General features: G+C 42.5%; 2 protein-coding genes across 2 annotated transcripts in view; one reads left to right on the top strand and one right to left on the bottom strand.

Annotated features, from left to right (window-relative positions):
- Positions 1-1,795: 1,795 nt before the first annotated feature.
- Positions 1,796-4,067, top strand: LOC119314372 (pectinesterase-like). The gene is made up of 2 exons (XM_037589091.1): positions 1,796-2,841; positions 3,330-4,067. Exons 1-2 carry the CDS (start codon positions 1,812-1,814, stop codon positions 4,007-4,009), a joined length of 1,710 nt encoding a protein of 569 aa, XP_037444988.1. The 5' UTR covers positions 1,796-1,811; the 3' UTR covers positions 4,010-4,067.
- Positions 4,068-13,862: 9,795 nt separating this feature from the next.
- LOC119316041 (translation initiation factor IF-2-like) overlaps positions 13,863-20,807 on the bottom strand; it is a 7,661-nt gene continuing 716 nt past the window's right edge. Inside the window, exons 2-7 of the mRNA XM_037590438.1 lie at positions 19,003-19,220; positions 17,102-17,207; positions 15,004-15,086; positions 14,715-14,829; positions 14,542-14,628; positions 13,863-14,152 (exon numbers count right to left, since the gene is read on the bottom strand). Coding sequence (XP_037446335.1) covers positions 14,025-14,152; positions 14,542-14,628; positions 14,715-14,829; positions 15,004-15,086; positions 17,102-17,207; positions 19,003-19,220 — 737 coding nt within the window. The 3' untranslated portion in view covers positions 13,863-14,024. The remainder of the gene's footprint in view (positions 14,153-14,541; positions 14,629-14,714; positions 14,830-15,003; positions 15,087-17,101; positions 17,208-19,002; positions 19,221-20,807) is intronic.

Genomic DNA, 20,807 nt, shown 5'->3' with positions numbered 1-20,807 from the left:
TAGTGCATAATCATACATCAATGTCCCTTCTAATTATTCTCTTTGATTATTTTAGTGCTCACGTGCCTGTAATTTTTTATTCGAGCCAAACCAACATATTCTCTTTTATTGGCCCAAGGAAAAATTTGCTGCCTCGGTCGACCTAGTTGGAGAGTGCGGCTGAGGCCCAATACTGCCTGTGTGACAGAGCAATTTTTTTCTTGGACCAACTGTGTGAGGGCTACTATATGACGCTAGTTGCGTAAAATAGTGCATGGGACGCACATCAGTTTGTGTATGGACCAACACACTGGTAGACTACAAGACGACATGTGTTTGTAAAGCCCGAAAAAAATCTAAAAAAAATGATGAGTTGAAGGATCAAAATTATGCCCTCGAAGACCTGACTACGTGTTGCTAGCCACTTGATGAAAAGAGTCCTACCAACCAATGGCCAGCTTAAACCTTTAAGATCATACTCCAATGTCAGATTGGAAACAATATTTTTTTCTTTTTTAAAAAAATTACTGAATATACTTGATTTTTTTTAAATCCCAAACATGTTTGTGAAATTCTTTACATTTTCACACATACACAACAAAATATGTAACATTTGACATTCACAATTTTGTTTGAAAACAAGAACCTCCTAAAATAACATGAACATTTTTTGAATTTGTGGTGTTTTTAAAACGGAAACATATTTTGAACTTGTAGAACAATTTTTCAAAATATGTTTCTTTAAACTCGGACATTATTCTAAATTTGTAACATTTCACTGAAACAAGAATATTTTTCGTATTTGGAACATTTTTAAATTACAATTATTTTTTTGTAAAATCTCGAACAATTTTGGAAAACACAAAGAAAAAATGGAAGATTTTTTAAAAAATGTGAACCAATTTTAGAATAAGAACAAAGATTTAATGTTCTGGACGTTTTACAATACGGAATATATTTTAAAATTCCAAACCTTTTAAAACATTCAATTTTTCTGATAATATGAACTTTTTTGAAAATTTTGAATTTAAGAAAAAAGGGAGAAAGAAAAATAAGCTTCAAAGGGAAAAATAAAAAAGAAACAAGAAAGAAAAAGAGGAAGAAATGAAAAAAGAAAAATAGAAACACAACACAGACCAAAAAAGGGAAATGGTCCAGCCCCGTTTGTGCGCCCTGCGCGAATTTGCAACTATGTGACGCTCGTTGCGATAAATAGGGTGTTTTCCCACCTGCATGTGCATGAAAATAACTGGATGGCTTTGCTGGGCCATACTACAGGCGGCCCATGTACGAAATTCTGACGTTCTTTTCTTTTCTAATAGACGAAGGGACACATATCCAATACCGCCTTGAATAGAGAAAAATCATTTAGATGATGAACGGATGAAAAAATTGAAGAAACGCATCTTGCTTTATTGATAGGTACTCTCTCCATTTTTTTAGTCTGTATATAAAATTTGGTCAAAGTCAAACTTTGTTAACTTTGACTAAATTTATAAAAATAAATATCAAGATTCACAATATGAAATCAATATTGTTAGATGCATCATGAAATTAATTTTCATATCATATAGCTTTAGTATTGTAGATATTAATATTTTTTCGTACAAAATTGGTCAAATTTTACAAAATTTGACTTTGATCAAATCTTATACGCAGACTAAAAAGAAACAGAAGGAGTAGGTATAGATATATGTATAGGTAATATATAGATATAGATATAGATATAGATCTGCTACGTAGGTGTAGCATTCCTCCTATAAAAATCCATGCTCATGCTTTGTACGCTGCCCATGCACCTATCGACCCACAACGCTTTACTGCTGGCGACAATGGGGATGCACGGCGGGACAAGCTGGCGCCGACGGACGCAAGAAGCCGTCGCCGTGGTGCTGGCTCTGGCAACACTAGGAGCTGTTGCTGCCGCCGTAGAGCAACACCAACATGAGACGACCTCCAAGGTTGCCGGCGGCAATGCCGCGGACGTCTCGTGGACGGAGGCGTCGGGCGTGAACGTCACCGCCATCTGCTCGTCCACGCCGTACCCGGGCGCGTGCCGGATGGCGCTGTCCTCGTCGGCGTCGCGGGCCGCCAAGGACCCGTTCGCGGCCTCCGTGCAGTTCGCCATGGCCCGGGCCGCGTCGGCGCGCGTGTTGGCGCGCAACCTCTCGTCCTCGCGCCGGAGCAGGGCCGTGCTGCCGCCCTCGGGCATGGACGACTGCGCCGAGCTGCTCGACATCAGCCACGGCCTGCTCGGCGACGCGCTCGGCGCCGGCTCCGCGCACGATGCGACCACGTGGCTCAGCGCCGCGCTCACGAACCAGGACACCTGCGCCGACAGCCTCGACGCCGTGCCGGCCTCCTCCGGGCGCGAGGGCGTGCGCCAGAGGGTCGGCGCGCTCGCGGAATTCATCGGCACGGCGCTCGCGCTGCACGCCAGTCTCAAGGGCGGGAGCGCGACGCCGCCACCATCTGCCACGCCCACTCAGTCGTCGACGCCGTCGAACCGGGCATTCCCGTCCTGGGTCTCCGACCACGACAGGAAGCTCCTGGAGTCCGCGGCTGGCGGCATGACGCCGGACGCCGTGGTGGCACTGGACGGCAGCGGGACGCACCGTAGCATCGGCGAGGCGATCGCCGCGGTCACGGCAGCGGCAATGGCGCCGGTGGGCTCCTCCAAGGCGGGCGCCGGAGCAGCCAGGAAGGTGATCTACGTGAAGACCGGGCGGTACGAGGAGACCGTGCGGATCTCGAGAAGGCAGAGGAACGTGATGCTGATGGGCGACGGCAAGGGGAAGACGGTCATCGTCGGCCACAGGAGCGCCGCCGACGGCTACACCACCTACGCCTCCGCCACCGTCGGTACGTAGTAGTACGAAAGTAAAGCCCATGCATGCACATGCACGCCGCATCGTGATATCAAGGACAACTGCTACAAAAGCGACATATATTACTCCATCTTTTTCCCATCTTCAATTTGGTCACAACTTTCTTCTTGTCCTAGCTATGTTCTTGAAGAAGAAATTATTACGTACCCAACCATCATGGCAGCATCCATGCAAAAGATAAAGTCCCAAAAATGGAGCAGCTGGCCACTACAGTCGCCTGTACCCTCCAAATATAAAAGGCAGAAGCAACCCAAATATCAAATATTGCCCATGCCAATACTTCCATTTGGTCACTAGATCCATACACTTTTCACCACTTTATATCATCCATCTCATCGCAATATGTACTATGTTGCACTATCAGTAGAAGATGGGCACTCATGTTTCAATTGCCGATGTCACTCACATGCATCTTTTCCGGTGCTCGCTAACGCTTTTAATGTGGTCGTGTGTGCATGGCAGCTGCAATGGGCTCGGGCTTCATAGCAAAGGGCCTAACCATCATCAACGAGGCCGGGCCGGACAAGAGCCAGGCGGTGGCGCTGCGGGTCGGCGGCGACCTCTCCGTCGTGTACCAGTGCGACATCGAGGCATACCAGGACACCCTCCACACGCACTCCAACCGCCAGTTCTACACCGAGGACAACATCTCCGGCACGGTGGACTTCATCTTCGGCAACTCCGCGGTGGTCATCCAAAACTGTGACATCCGTCCCAGGAAGCGCCGGTCCGGCCAGAAGGACATGATCACGGCCCAGGGGCGGACTGACCGGAACCAGAACACCGGCATATCCATCCACAAGTGTCGGATCGCCGCCGCCTCGGACCTAGGCGACACAAAGGTGTACCTGGGTCGTCCATGGAAGAAGTACTCGCGGACCATCGTGATGGAGAGCTCTCTCGACCGTTCGATCGCCGCAGCCGGGTGGCTGGAGTGGTCAGGCCAGTTCGCGCTCAACACGTTGTACTACGGGGAGTATGGGAACAGTGGGCCTAGCGCGGGGACAAGCGGGCGGGTGAAGTGGGCCGGAGTGCACACGTCACTGTCCACGATGGACGCCACACGGTTCACGGTGAGGAATTTTATCTTGGGAGACTCGTGGTTGGGTGACACCGGAGTGAGCTACACTTCCGGGCTATGACTAAGATGGTGTCATGTTGTTTGTGCTCTGTTGATTAACTTGGAACATGGAACCAGATCACATCACTACTAGAAAAAAGGCTATAGATGGGATTGACACTAATGGCGCACCAGACAAGCGATGCGCCATTAGTATATACTAATGGCGCACCACTTTCTGATACGCCATTAGAGCTGAAACTACTAATGGCGCACCTGGTCCAGGGTGCGCCATTAGTATCAAAAAAAAATTTGAACTAGTGCGCCTGTCCAAACATACTAATGGCGCATCCAGACACAGTGCGCCATTACTAGTTGTAACTAGTAATGGCGCACCTGTCGGAAAGTGCGCCACTAATGTTTTTTTTATTATATTTTTTATTCCTTTTTTTGTAAAACTACTAATGGCGCACTGTTCGACCGTGCGCCATTACTAGTTTAAACTAGTAATGGCGCACTGTGGAACAGTGCGCCATTAGTATGTATTTTTTTTTTTGCAAAATTACTAATGGCGCACCACCAGAAGGTGCGCCATTAGTAACATGGATTACTAATGGCGCATTTAGAGTTGGTGCGCCATTAATAAGTGGGCAGCAACAAGATATTTTGGACATCCATCCATCCGACCCAACGCACCAACACACACACACACACACACACTCTCTCTCTCTCTCTCTCTCGCTCAAACCCACCCAAACCCTCGGTGCCTCCTCTCTTCCCCCCGAACCACTCTCTCCCTCGCCGCCGTCGCCACCCACGCCGCCCGGTTCCGGCGAGCTCCGGCCGCGCGCAGCACGCCGGCGAGATCCCCTTGGTCCGCATCTGGCTTACCTCCATGCAGATCCGCGGCTCCCCCACTGGCTAGGGTTTTGCATCCCCTTTTGTTCGTCGGGATCCGCCATGGCAGGCCACGGCGAGGCCATAGGTGACCGGATCCAGCACTGGTAAGCCCCTCCCCCTCCTTCTTCGCCCACCATCTCCTCCTCACCTCACCTCATCTTCTCTTCCTTCTCTGCAGGTCGCCATGGACGTGCCGACGACGACGGCAGGAGGGGCGCACCTCCGTGGGGCGGGACGCCGCCATGGAGATGGATTCCCTTGTCCGCCAATACGCAGCGACACCATGGAGCCTCCCAGCGCCCCAAACCCTAGTGGAGAGAGAGGAGCTGCTCCTAGTACAGCACGCCATGGAAGGGATTTTTTTGGTATTTTTGTTGTTGTTTCTCTTCCCGATCTAATCATGTGGAAGGCCCTTTTCCTCACCACGATTTATTCATCTCCCCTTCCTCTGTTTTGTGCAAGTTGCTCTAATGGCGAAGCTTCTTCTGCAAGACACCCTCCACCCCTCCCCTGCATCCACCTCCTACCCCCATACATGGTGAGCTACAACCTCTCTTTCTAGCCCTTGCAAATCTGATCTGGAGTGGACATGAATTGCAATTGTCATGGACACTACATAACAGCAAGTATTGGTTCAGTTTTTGTGTGAAATTCGATTGTCATTGTGCTTTTTGATGCTTGCTTTAGAAAAATAAAATCATGGATAGATAGAAGATGGAAACAGTGAGCTTCCTTTCAAGTTAGTAATACTAAAAATCATTTGGCTCATCAATTTTTCATGTCTTGTGTTAAATCCACTCCATTGCAATCTGGCTATGTATGGATGGTTTGGTACAATTTGCCATGGATGAGTATAGTAGTTACGTACACATGTGCTATGTAGTTTTAGTCCTTCTTGTGTTGCTGCACTTAGTCTAGAGATACAACAACATTAGTTAGGTCATGGATGGATGGATTAATACATTAGTTAGGGGATGGATGGATGGATCATTCCTATTTATTTGTGCTCTGTTTTCTTTATTATCATGAGTTGCAAAATTAGTAGTGGGAAGTAAACTTTTGTTAACTTGTTGGTTGAACCAATGGAACTACTGTTATATTTGATTCGTTGCTCAACTAGTGCTGCAATGATGGGATCGAATGATTGCATGACCCTAATGTTGGCCTATCATTTCAATTATCTTGGTCCTATAGATGTTATTGTTCCTGTCATATAGCACATGCTAGTTTCTTTATTGGTTGGCTGCTGGTTCTGTTTGTTCATATGCATAAGTGCTACTGTTTCTTTGTTATCTTATAAAGGATATAGTCCTTCATTTGTATATAGCTGTAACTCTCTTATTGATCAACATATACTGATTCATCTCTTTACTGCAATTACTCTGTGTACTTCATGATTTGCTCCTGTAGTGGTATAAAATTATAGTTTCTCTTTCAAGCTGGTATCTGTGTTTGATATATACTAGTCTTTATCTAAATACCATGTATTGGTATTTCTTGTATGGTTTAGTACGTCATCTACTGGTGGTTTAGTTGTATATTGTACAGGACATAGTCCTGACGGTTGCATGTAGTGATAATTCTTTCTTTGCATTAGCTATTTCATATGTTTCAGATAATTTAGATGCATGCTTATACTCCTATCTATACCAGGTGCATGTGTTGTGCTTGTGTACCTATATACAGAATAGTACCCATGTGTAAGTGGGTGTATGTGTTCTGCTTATAGCAGATGTTTAGTAAATGTGCTATCAATGGCCTATTTCTTCTTGCAGGTTATGGACTATATATTTCCTTGCCAATTCCCTCTCTCTTAAATCTGATTTGAACAGATGCTGCACTGGTCTCTTCACTTTCTTTCTTTCTCTCCTACTCTCACTGATAAGAACAGGTGCTCCTTAATCTTGCCATGCCAATGATGGTGTCCTGAGGCTCTCATCGTTACTTAAAGATGTTGCACTACTTGATCCAATGATGCAATAGTCCTAGCACTACTAGGCTGCCTGAGGACAATCCCTACTTCAAACCCTACCTCTGGGCTAGTTGATTAGTAGTGGGTTTGTTGGATTTCATCTGAAAACTAACCCAAGCTTAATTGAGGGATCCCCTAATCATGGAGTTAGTTCTAGTTTGAGTTGATCTTTGGGTTTGGCTTTGATCTATACTTTGCTGGCTCTACTTCTGTCTTTTGGGTTATTGGCTCCATTTATGCAGTGTTGGCTCTCTTCTACTGTTTCTTTGATCAACTTAATCTGATTGGGGTTTGACTAATGTTTCCAAACTCGTAAGTGCTAGCTCCTACAGCAAAGGCATTTTGCTAAGGGGAATGGTACATTTAAACCTTGATCAAGTTTTTCATGTTTGTTGTTTCTTGTTTTGCAGGTTGATGAACTAGAAGAAAGAAGCAGAAGATGAAGAACTAGATAGTTTAGTATAGGTTTAGTTTAGGACTTTTTCTAGATACGAGGGAGGGAGCATTGGAGGAACCGGATGAAGACGAGTTTCATCGTGATGATGCTCATCGTGATGACCGCAGCTCTCTTCTATGTGATGGTAGTTTAGATGATCGATATCGACTTGTAATGTGAAGACAAACTCGCTACTCGCGGTCTCGAGACTTGTAATATAATATTCTATCTTTGTTCCGTCTTTTCAATTCGAAGACTAATATGATGAATTGTATTCGGAGACTAATATGATGAATTGTATTCAGAGACTAATCTTCTATTGTATTCGATGAATCTGTTGTTGATGTGTGTTGTCTATATTTTGTCCAATTATACATTTTGTAACCTGTGCAAAAAACAGAAAAATAAAAAAATAAAAAAAACTTAATATTCATACTAATGATGCATCACATCACAGTGCGCCATTAGTATGCCAAAGGATACTAATGTCGCATCATTAAACAGTGCGCCATTAATATACCGAAGTTACTAATGGCGCATCTTGTTGCTGTGCGCCATTAGTATGCCAAAGCACCTGGGTATACATGGCCCCCTGGGAGGCATACTAATGGCGCACTGTTGTATATACTAATGGCGCATCTGAGGTGCGCCATTAGTATACCAGATACTAATGGCGCACCTGTGGTGCGCCATTAGTAAAATATATTAATGGCGTGGCACTAATGGCGCACCACTAATGCGCCATTAACGGCCAAATTAGGTGCGCCATTAGTAGGCATTTTCCTAGTAGTGCATGATGTAAGGATTGGTAACAATAAGGTGTAATCTATGAGCTGCCAAGCTATTGTTGTGCATGTCCCATACCGAAATCTTATTGAGGCTTGTTATTCACATAAAGAGTACATTTGGAATCTTTTGCTCACTGCATAAACGATGATGAACGTAACCAACAATCAAGCTACAACTATGATAGAAAGAACCGAACAAGAAGGGCATGGTCAGCTTAATTACGCTTGTATAATTACCCTCACATGCCTCAACTCCTAACAAACAGCTGCTCTTGCATGATCAGCTCATCGGTTCGTCAGTTTGGAACTAACTCTCCCGAGAACGATCATTCTTGGGCAAGAAAATAGCAACAAAATACACCTTCAGGAGCTAGTGTAAAAAAACTACATTTTCAGAGGATTTTAAAACATAGCCCGAACTCTAGGGCTAATGCGCAACAGAAGACCTGCAATAGCAATGTGTAGGAGTTGTTTTAGCAGAACAATGATTAGATGTTCGACAAGAAATCTAAATGAGGGGGCTCACATGTCATTAACTACGCATGGCAAGTTGATTTACTAGACTTTAGCTATACGTAAGTCGCCTGAAAAACGAATTTGGGTTAGTCAATTTTAAGCCATTTTTTTTCTGTTGTGTCTGCTATCATGTTTTGGGCCGAAATTTTTGACCGGCCATTTTTTGGGGTCAGTCGATTGCTTACTGTGCGGAAGCCCATTTCATGTTTTTATGGGCCGTTGATGCTTCCTATTCTTTCTACTGATTTTATGCCTTTTTCTTTTCTATTTCTGGGTCTTTTTTAGATGTTGGATGAGTGCAAAATGTATACACACAAAGATAATATGAAATGCATATAAATTAAATTAGAGTGTGGAAGTTGCACGACTATATGTTTATTTCTTACATGGTAAATAAGTGCAAAGATGTGTGCAATTTTTTTTCATTTCCCATCTTCTTCAAAGAAAAAAGTTCATTATTGCTAATTTGTTATTATATTTTAGTTTTCATTTTCTATCTTCTTTAATGTTAATACTAATGTCAGTAATTCATTACTTCCTTCCACTAAAAAAACCATTCCTTCTTAGGAAACCTTTTTTCTTCCGAAATTCCACCATTATATGCTCATTCTTGCATGCAAAAAATTTCATTATTTGTTTTCTCTTTTCTATCTTCTTAAAGGGTAATATGCCACTAATTCATCCTTCTTAGAAAATTTAATTTTTTTTGTTTGTGCTTTAGTTTTGTTTCATTTTCTTTCTTCTTTATAGATAATATCAATGCCAATAAATTCATTCCTTGTTAGGAAACATCATTTCTTTTAAATTTGACTAATATATGCTTACACTTGCATATCGAAAAGTGTAATGTTTGTGTAAATTGTGTGCAACTATTATCATTGTTTGTTTTTATTTATTTCTTCTGAAAGGGAAATTCCAATGCCACAAATTTCAATTTTTTTCTTAGAAAACATCATTATTTTGTTTTTGCTTTTGCTTTTTTTGTTTTTGTTTCATTTTTCTTCTTCTTTAAGGGCAATACAAATGCCATTAAATTATTTTATTCGTAGGAAACTTCGTTGTTTCGAAATTCCACTATGTTAGGCTTGCATATTAGAAAAAAAATATAAGTACTTTGTAAATTGTGTGCAAATTTTGTTACTGGTCATTATTTCTATTATTTTCTTCTTAAAGGGAAATACCGGTGTCACTAATTTATTCTTCCATAGAAACTCCATTATTATTATTGTTTCATTTTATTTATTTTTAAGTGTAATTCCAATGCCACCAAATTCACATCTTCTAAGGAAACTTCATATTTTTCTAAGATTCCACTATTATATGATTATTCTCGCACATTATAAAAAGTGTAACTGATGTGTAAATTGTATGAAAATTTTGTCTTTTTATTAAAAAAAAATTCTTATATTTCTTCCTAAAGGTTAATACCAGTGCCACTAATTCATTCTTCCTTAGGAAACTTCATTATCTTATTTTAGTTTTAGTTGTTTTTTCATTCTTTATTTTTAAGGGTAATATGAATGTCACTAATGTATTCCTTTTTAGAAAATTCCTTTTTATGAAATTCCACTATTATATATTTATTCTTGCTTCTATAAAAAGCGCAATTTCTGTGTAAATTATGTGCAAATTTTGTCATTCTTATTTTATTGTTCTTTCTTTAGAAGAAAGGTTAATTCCAATTCCACTAATTGAGTACTTGTAGGAAACTTTTTTTGACGAAATTACACTAGTATATGCTTATTATTCCATATATTATAAAATATTACTAGTCATGTTTAAATTTGTGGAAATTTTGTCAGTAGTTATTTCAATTTTTTTATTTACTTGTTTCTTAAAGAGTATGAAATATGTATATGCAACCGTGTGCCAGATTGCGAAACTGTCACACGCCTCCCGATCTCCTTCCTTTCCTGCACGTCCTCCCCGACCTCCCTCCCGATTTCTTTCCTTTCCTGCACGCCTCCTGATCTCCTTCCTTTCCCGTGGGCACACCCGCTCGTGACTTCCTAATTTTCATAATCGTCAATTATGGCCCCACGCGACTTCCCAATTTTCAGACAAAAATAATGCTTGGACTAGGATTTGTTCTCTGGTCTGCAGGTAATCAACAAAGGGAACTAACCACCTCACCTATGACACTGATTGTTGAACAAGCTAAGGGAAATACTGTTTTTGACATGTTTTTGCCTTTAATATGTTAGCACTGATTTTTTTTTGTTTCAAGCATCGTGGTAACTTTGATCATTGGGAATAAATTTGTTGAACCCGCCCCCGGTAATTTCTGTAAATAGCACGATAACATTCACGCTATAGACTTGATAATTTAGATACAAACATCGTGGTAACTTTAACCATTGGGGAAGATAAATGTGAAAAGATACCCGATAATTTATGTGTAAATAGATGGTAATATACGTAGCGCATATCTGATAACTGAGGTAGAAACACCATGGTAACTTTGACCGTAGGGATTTTTTTTTGAAAAGATACTCCGATATCTTCTGTGTAAATAGCACGGTAGTACCTCCCTCCCCTGGCATTTTTATGTGTAAATAGCATGAAAATATATGCACTGCGATAACTAAACACCATGATAAGTTTCTGACCCGTGGGGGAGAATTTGCTGAAACATACACCTGATAAATTTTGTGTAAATAGCATGATATTTTAAGCACTACGGGCTTGATAAGTTACCTAGAATCACCATGATAACTTTTTCTCCTAGGAAAAAGTTGTTCAAAACATCCCCAATAATTTTCGTGTAAATAACATGATAATATAAGCACCGCATAACTGATAACTTGCAATATAAACATGATGGTAACTGTTTTTTACCAAAGGAAAATAAGTTGTTAAAGACATACACTCGCCTCGCGCGTGGGCCTCTTGGATGAACACAACACATGGTGTGCCACGAGAAAGTGACATAATGTTTAGTGTCACGAGGGGCACACGTGCTATAGGCGTGATAAGTTACGCAAAAACATCGTGGTAATTTTTGACATATGGAAAATGCTACCGAAACACACGCAGGTTTTTAGGTGCAACTAACATGATAATATACGAATTGTAGACCCGGTAACTCATGTACAATCCACCATGATAACTTTGACCAGGGGGAGATTGATGTACATATACCCTGATAACTTATGTGTAAGTACCACGTTATTTTACACATCGAAAACCTTCTAACTTGTGTATAAAATACAGTGGTGACTTTGAAGGGGTGTAGTTGTTGAAGCATAGTACCTGGTACGTTCTATGTAAATAGTATGGTAAGTTACGCAACACAGGCCTGATAACTTGCATATGAATATCATGGTAACTTTGTCCTGAGGAGAAATCATGTGGTAGATGTGAAGAAGCGACAGTTTTCTCAGGGGTGGGCGCGCGAGATGTGCGGGAGAAACATGTTTCTTGGACGAGCCTCCGGGGTCATTTGAGAGGAGGCGAGGTCAAAGGACGGGGATCGTGTGGTACTTTAAAATGAAAGAAGTAGAGGTGTGACAGTTTTGCTTATATGGCACACGTGTGCCAAATATCACAGTCCTAAAGAGTAATATCAAAGCCACTAATTCATTCTCTCTTGGAAAACTTTATTTTTTATTTATTCTTTAATGTGACACTAGCACAAACATTAGAATTTCAGGCAGCTGATCATTTTTCTTCATTTGGTTATTAGGCTAACAACTCATAGTAATTTATACCATGGTTATTAAAAAACTATGATATTCTAAGTATTCTTAGAATATCCATAGTAAAATGTGAATTACCCTAACAATTGGCTAATTTTAATATGGTATTTTCTTTGTGAGTGGGTATTTCAATAATTTTAGTTTAAATTAATATCTAGTGCGACATGAAATTAAAAGCTCTAGCTCCCTATAGCAGACGCATGTACATTATAGCGTACACACAGAGAGCAGAACTAATCTATTGTGTCTGGGCCAGCCTTGCCTTGCCTGCCAATGCTCTCGTTAGATGGCCAAGGCCATGCTTTGTCCTTGTTCGGTTGGCTGTATGTGTGTACGCCCTAAGCACGTACTAGTGATCTAGCAAATTGACTGAAACAAATTTGTGGTACGTCAACTGATCCAACTTTTTTTCAGTCAATTGACCACTAGCCGGTCCCGATTTACTATAATTTTGTACAAAAAATGTGCAGTCCAAATTTGGAAAAACATTTGGATCTTCTAAATGTCGGGGAAAATGACGTGAATTATCCTAGAACAGTTAATTTGATTTACAAGATGTTTTTGAAATTTTCCGGCTAGCTAAAAAACTCCACATATATGACAAAATAATATTATATATTTCATCAATTTGGAGACACGGCCAGCTCAACTCGAACCATCATTCTAGTTAATGAGGTGACCCCACTTGTCAGATTTCTTGTTAAACTACTAGTTGCTGGGTTTCTCATTTATTAGCCCGGAGTCTGTGTTATGTGCTAAAATTCCCTAAAAGTGTGTTTTTTGGTCCAACTTGCTCTGTTTTGGTTGCAGAATATCGTGTTGACATCTTGAAAAAACAGAAGAATCGAAAGCTGGATGAAATTTGTGACCTCAGTTTCCTAGATGCTTGGTTGGCAATTGACGACACCATACATAACAGGAGCTCCAATCACCCAGTGCTAGCTCTGAACTTTCTTGTAAAAGAACAAAACAAGAGGTTTATGTATATGATTTTGTTGGTTCCTTTTCAATAAAACTGTTTTGTTGGGAGAGTGGCGTTTTGGCTCCTAGGTGCATATGCACCCATTGTCGAAATCCAAATTCTTAGAAGTTGAAAAATTCGAAACAAAAATCCCGCGTGTATATCCGGACATTTTATGTGCGTTCACAAGGTTTCGGTGAAAAACGACGTTTTTTGTGGCTTGTGTAAAAAAGACAATTTCTGATGCTTCATTCTAACTATTCACGAGGCATTTCTTTATCTTTTTTACACAAGCCACAAAAAACGTCGTTTTTCACTGAAACCTTGTGAACGCACATAAAATGTCCGGATATACACGCGGGATTTTTGTTTCGAATTTTTTAACTTCTCGGAATTTGGATTTCGACAATGGGTGCATATGCACCTAGGAGCCAAAGGCAATTACCGTTTTGTTGGTTGCTATAGAGAGGTGGGAGATAGAAACTTCTTCCTTCTGAAAAGATGCCACCAGAAATAAACGGGCCTTCTTTTGTAGGCAAGGCAACCTTGGCCCTTGTTGACGACATGACCTTTTTTTGCACCTGAACATCAACATGTGACTGCCATGCAAGGACTTAAAATTTAAAAGTTGAAACAATCAATGGAGAGAGATATCTGCCTCATCCCACATGCACAACTGTGCCCGATAAGTTCTGAAAATACAGGATACAAGTTCAAATATAGATGGCATCATCAATCTCAGAAGTTGTTGCGTGGCTAAGATAAAGATCGCAAATGCCACAAAAGGATAGATATAAGCGTCACGACAGAAACATATCCAAGAACCTCAGTACATCCCGACTTTCGCTACAAGATCTGAATATTTTTTGGGCAGGAAGGATTCCACTCTCAGTGCAACCTTGCCATCTTCACCGTGAGAATATGATTTAATGCCTATTGCGCCGGGTAGCCAATCTGCACAAGTTACATGAAAAGGAAGTATAGTTAGGATGCCTCTTTGTGTGTAGGAATTCTAAAATGAGGGACAAGCCGAATGTAAAAGTCCTGTGTTTTTCCTTTTGGAAGTGAGATCCGAGAAAAGAATTCCTTCAGTTTTCCTTTGCTCTATTTGTTTGAACCAAATGAATGAATAATGCTGCTAAAGGAAAAATTTCCTGTTCGTATGTGCACTTTCCTTACGAACCAAACAAGGCCGAATTGCATTTTTTGTACTCTAAGAGCAGGGACAGTGTCAATAATACCATTATTAGCCATTAGACCTCATTTCAGAGCACAAATTTCTATCAGCACCCTACATAAAAGTGAAACTGCAAGAGAACAAACAATAAATTCGCCATACTTACTGTTATACAGAAACCTTTCACCAAGCCACCACTGCAAAGGCCTTGACTTTCTTCTCGTGCTTTTTCTCACCGGTGCAGGAACAAGTGCTAACAATGAAAATAGAGAAGATCATCAGTTAATTCAGCATTCTTCCGTAAGATGTGCATACCGCAAGGTCCGGAAGGAAAAATACCTCTGCTCAGGTTTTCCCTTCCACTCGGTTCTTGTCTCTTGCTTCTCCTTTGAGCTTCCTTTTGCACCTCGCCTTTGTTCGGATACCGCTGACCCCTTGTACCATCTGGCTGTTGCTGAAGACACAAAACTCAGCAACGCAAAAATTAGTTGGTGTTTCCTACTAGGAGAGGTGCAGCAAGCAATATGTAAGACATTACTACTTTTTTAACTGATATGTAAGATATTACCAGCGACGAAAATTTCAGCCTAGAAGCTTGCACAGAAGAATGTTTATGAAACAAAAGTACCTCGGAATGAGTAGGTTGCATGCGAGGTTGCCTTTCTAGATCAAAATTTCCAGGAGGGATCACCGACGCATTGCTTGCCTCGCCTGCAAAGAAACTTTACTTGAGGACTCCACATATGTAAGAAAAGTCATGCAATTTATTTATACCAAGTAATATAAAAAGTAGCTAAAGTTGACAGAAAAATGGGCATCTAAGTTGGCGGACTTTCAAAGGATAAAAAATTGGCATTCTTTTTAAGGCTAGAATTTCACGGATAAATGCAAGTCATTAAAAACAATCTAAGGTGGAAGCACAATCTAAGACCCAATGATTTTTTACATTTATATATTACTCCCTCTGTCCCATAATATAAGAGCATTTTTGACACTAGTGTAGTGTAAAAAAACGTTCTTATATTGTGGGACGGAGGTAGTACTTCTAGTGGGGGAGAAAGATGTACATGGTTTATGTCCACGGCCCTAACTAGACTAATTTAATAGAATAACAAATATGTACACACTGCTAATATAAGAGATAAGAATATTTAAGCAACTTTTTAACTGAAGCAGAGCTGGAATGCAGATCAAATTTCAAGTAAATTTAGGAATTTTATGTATTTTTGATAACCTGCAGTATATAACGATGGATAAACCATGTCAATGTAACATCCGGCAGATTTATCAGCATTCATTGGTTGTTTTCGTCAACGGAACATAGAGAAGATGTACCATATGTGTCAACAAGATCGAGCTAGATGGGATTGTGGAAGAGAGTAGAGTTTTGACGGTTTTCTTTTTTTGACGTCGGAAATTGTATTTCTTATATTAAGAAATATCTGAAGTAGATTGAAATGAAAAATAATTGAAAAGGTGCTAAATTGAGAAAAAGGAAAGATTGATTCCACTATGATGTGTGGGTGAGTGAGTGTATTGTACATGAAGGAAGCAGCACACAATACGTTGCAGCAACAACCATAAATGTTTCTCTAGTGAAAAGCCATCATGGCAAATGTTATTAATTCCAAATAATGGTTACATCATGTAAGAGTAAAAATTCAAAGTAAGACATCGTATCAAATACTACCTCCATCCTGGTTTATTAGTCCTCCTCGTATTTTAAGTTAAACTTTGACCTTTGATTTAACTATCAAAAACTAAGCTATATACCATAGAAATAGTATCATTGAAAACCTCTTTCAAATATGAATCCAACAATATAAGTTTTGTGACATACAACTTATATCTTGCTGGCCAAATCTACGGTCAAAATTTAACACAAAACACAAAGGGGACTAATAAACCCAAACGGAGGTAGTATGTGATAAGCCATGTTAGTTGTACTATATTACTAGATGAAAACTATATGCATAATCAGAAAAGACAAGCTATGATGAGAGCAATGTAGAAGAGAGCCCTTTAAAAAATTGAGGACGGATGGGATAGGATGGGTGTAAATGCAAGGCACTACACTAACAACTCAAAGTAATTGCGATGCAGAAAATGTTGTGGCGGTGAACGAAGAGAGCACAAAGTTTAATATGTGAGACAATCGTGTTTAGATTTTAATTCTTTAATGTAAAAGGATTTTTTAACGTGTTGTCTCAACATGTTACTCCTTTGGTTTCTAATTACCTATAGACTATCAAGCATACTGTTAACATCTCTAACAATGACAATCAATATGTTAAAGCTTTAGCTTGGTTACATCAACGAATATCCCGTTAATGGTTTGTTTTCATAGTACTATTTTCAATAATATTACACAAACATGTACACATAAGAAACATTGGTCCAGGTGGTGTATTTGAGACGATGCCTATATTAGGAGCAATAGATATTCACTAAAATTTATCCACGCAAATGCAGGTCACTCTCTAGTTCAAATCAGATGACAGTAATTTATACCTTTTTTGGCACTATATGTATATATTGGGCAGTAACAAACAGCGAGTAGATTTCAGATTCCTCAAAAGAAAATGACATGTTATTTATCTGGTTCTATTAAAGAACTACATGAAGTGTGATTCAGCTCTCTTTAATTATTTGTTTTTTATTTGAAATGTGATTCAACTCTGTAGTAACTCAAAGCATTATACGGTACTAGTTAGAGGTGATAAGACCTGCGGCTCCTTCTCCTCTCCTGGGTGGTTGCGTCCTTGTCCTCATCTTGGCGTTCGGAACTGCTCTTTGCTTACTGCCTTCTTTGCTTGTATCAGCTACTGGTGTCTGAAACTCCAAATAAAACACTTTCTTTAGAATAAATATGAAACTTGCTTGTATATTTACATGTGAAGAGAAAAGGTCGTACATGGTTACTTGAGTGCTCAACGCATGGCAGTTTGGGTTGGTTAAACAAATATAAGTGTCGAAGAATGTATATGACCATTTAGGAGTATAAGAAATATCTTGAAAAATCAAAGTAAGGGCTCCTTTGGTTCATAGGAAAAGTGGAGGAAAATTGTAGGAATAGGAAATTTTCTTATGATGAGCCTATGCTTGACAAACCACCTGCAAGGTTGAATCCTTGCAAAGGGAAGATGATCACAAGGCCAGGCAGGCTGCTACTCATCAACTCGGTGATAACTGCTATGGCAACATACTTCCTCACGATTTTCGCTGCAAATGCCTGGGTTGAGAAGAGACTAAATAAGATTAGAAGGATCTTTTTTGTGGAACCCTGATGAAGAGGGACATGGAGGGAAATGCTTGGTAACCCCCTAAAAAATCTGGAGAGAAGTATGTGCTCCCAAACAAAATGGAGGATTGGGTATAAAGGAAACTGGGTGTTTTGGAAGATCGTTGAGGTTAAGATGGCTGTCGAACAAGTGGTAGGACGAAAACAAACCATGGAAAGGGACTCCTGGACCTTGCAACATGACTGGTAAGCAGATGTTTGCGGCCTGCGCCACTATCACTCTTGGTGACAGGTCGGTCGCTCGATTCTTGACAGAGAAGTGGATGTTTAGTCAGGCCCCAAAGGAGTTAGCGCCCAGTGCGTTTCGTTTAGCATGCCGGAAAAATCTAGCAGTTAAAGAGGCCTTGGCTTATGGGAGATGGATGAAAGGATTGCAATGTATTGCATCCACAGGAAATTGATCAGTCCATACAACTCTGGGAACTTATTCAAAATGCTCAGCTTACGACAGAAAACAACTGCATCAGAGTGGAACTTAACATGTGATGGATCTTACTCGGTCACCTCAGCTTACCATTTTTAGTTTCTCACCCCGGATTCCACAACCGAGACTTGATCAAATTTGGTGAGCAAAGGTTGAACCAACCAAGAAACTCTATATGTGGCTGCTCCTGCAGAATCGCAATTGGACGTTGAACAGACTAAGATGCAGGGGCTGCCCCGCTGTTGACAATTGCACGCTATGCGATCAGACCCTTGAGACAACAGCCCGCATCACTCTCCAGGCCTCCACTGCCCTTTTGCAGAAGATGTCTAGCAATGCATTGCTGATGCACATGCACCGATGGTGAGAATTGCGCGTTCTGCAACATCAATCAACAGGTGGTGGAATCGATTAAAAGGAAGAGCATCGAACCAAGCTGGCAGGACGCGGGTGACTACGGCAATGTCGCATGGCACATATGGAAGGAAAGAAACGCCAGAACTTCTGAGAACTAGAACGCCACGGCTAGCAGGGTGGCAAACAAGGCCAAAGCTGATATTGGCTTGTTCCAAGAGGCCAATACTAGGATATAGTGTTGTAACCATTTACATATGAGTGTTGCGAGGTCCAACAGCTGTTCTTACTTCTTAACCATTCTTTTCTTGCTGTAACGGACATTGTACTCTATCTTCTTAATGCAAAGCAGGGCTCTTGCTAGTTCGTTAAAAAAATATTCACGCATTTGGTTCAAAGGACTGGGGCGAATGAAAAATGGAGGCAATTTTCCTTTGAACCCAGGGGCCCTAAAGGCATAACAAGTTGTAAACCAAAGGGACCCTAAATGCATAACAAGTTGGATAGAGATTTATTTTTTTGCGTGAAACAAGTTGGATAGAGATTACCGCCCAGGAAACCTTCTTCTGCGCCGTCGGTGGAGGAGGTAGGCGCGGGTTGGATTTGGACCGTGTTCGCCTCCCGGCAGGCTCGACGGCGGACACGTCCGCCGACAACCTGCCATCGCCGCCCTCTGCGGGCGGCTGAACGGCGGCCGGAGACCGAGAGGGCGGCGGCGCGAGCGCGTGGGAACCGGAGCGCGTGGGAACCGGAGCGCGTCCGCCGTCTTCTCCGTGGGAAGCGACCTCTCAACCCTCCGCTTGCCCATCTTCTCCACGAATGCGGCTGCGTGGAGCTGGGCACCGCCCGGCGTGTGGCTTAGTGGCGAGGAGAGGAGTGGGATGAGCTAGGCTAGGCTTGGCAAGGAGAGGAGAAGAAGACGGCTCGCATGGATGAGAGAGGGAGCGCGTTGCAGGGTTGGGCTCCAACTTCCAAGAACGGCCGGGGAGAGCGAGCGTGTTTTCCTCCTTCCCCGTGCAAAAATTAAAAGCAAGATATCGTATCGCCGGGCCTGCGCTCCCACGCTCCCATCCCATCTGCTCCATCGTGATGTGCAGCTCTGCATGAAGTAGGAAGCTGATGTGCCCGTGTGCGGAACACTCGATTACTATGCTAGGTCTAGTACGCTACACTGGCCCTAGCCCAAGTGCGTCCGCAGCTACGATGGGACAACGCATCGGGCATTCACCACAGGCGGGAGGGCACGCCAACATGTGCCTATGGATGCCTCTCGATGTAGTACAGGAGAAATCTTTGCACGCTGCAACGATGCCCAGCAAAAGATTGAGTTGGGCAGTTTGATTCACGTATGCCGACTCCACCGCACAACTCTAAATGTATACCTATTTTGTCAGGATTTTGTATGAATAGGGTAAAAATAGAAAGAACAAACGCACAAACTCGCTACGTCTAACGCTGCTATCTTAAATCTATACCCATTTTGTCCGGATTTTGTCCGTATGGTGGGTCAAGTACAGAAAAGGAGAGAGTGACTGGTGGGGTCGAGGCGGACACAGACAGACGACGAGGACGCGAAGACGTCCGCTTTCTGTCCGCTTTGGCCACAAACCGAGAGCAACTTTGGTCTTGAAATGGAACAAAAGCGGACACAAACCGGACGAAACGTCCGTATGCTCCCATGCGTTGGGTCGTTCGGTTTGTCCGTTTTACCCCCAAACGGACACAAACGAACGATTTAAGGTAGAAATAGGTCACGTGCTGGAATTGGCCTTAGGCCAACTCCACCGCATGACCCCAAATCGTCCGGGGCCGTCTGTTTGAGGTAAAACGGACATACGAGACGTCCCAACGCGCGGCCCCATCCTAAAAAAAGTCTGTTTCTTGTCCGCCTCGACCCATTCTCAGAGCAAACTCGTTCTGGTTTTGGGTCTGAAACAAACACGCCCAGACGTTTTCTGCGTGGTCCTCGTCCGCCCCTGTCCCTTTGCATGTGACCCCCGGCCCACCTGTCATTAGAACTAGATGGGCCCGGCTGCCCACCCACCCGTCCTTCTCTCTCCTTTTTCTCTCTCTCCCTCTCTCTTCTTTTGTAGCCGGCGGCCACCTCCACGCGGCCACGACGGGGCAACGGGCGGCGGGGCGCGGCTGCGGGCATGGTGGTGGGCGACGGGCGGCGGGGCGAGGCGAGGCGAGCGCGGGCTTGGTGGCGCGAGCGCGCAGGCGTGGCCGAGCTCACGGCTGGGCGCGCGCGGGCAGCGGCAGGGCGCGGGCGCGCGCGGCCGCCTACGAGCGCGAGCGGCAGCGGCAGGGGCAGCCGCAGGCGTGGCGTGGGCGCGGGCAGGCAGGGCGATCG

This window comes from Triticum dicoccoides, chromosome 6A, assembly GCF_002162155.2.
Source record: "Triticum dicoccoides isolate Atlit2015 ecotype Zavitan chromosome 6A, WEW_v2.0, whole genome shotgun sequence".
Lineage (NCBI taxonomy): Eukaryota > Viridiplantae > Streptophyta > Magnoliopsida > Poales > Poaceae > Triticum > Triticum dicoccoides.
The sequence above is the reverse complement of the archived record's forward strand: the minus strand, read 5'-3'. Positions and strand labels throughout refer to the sequence as shown.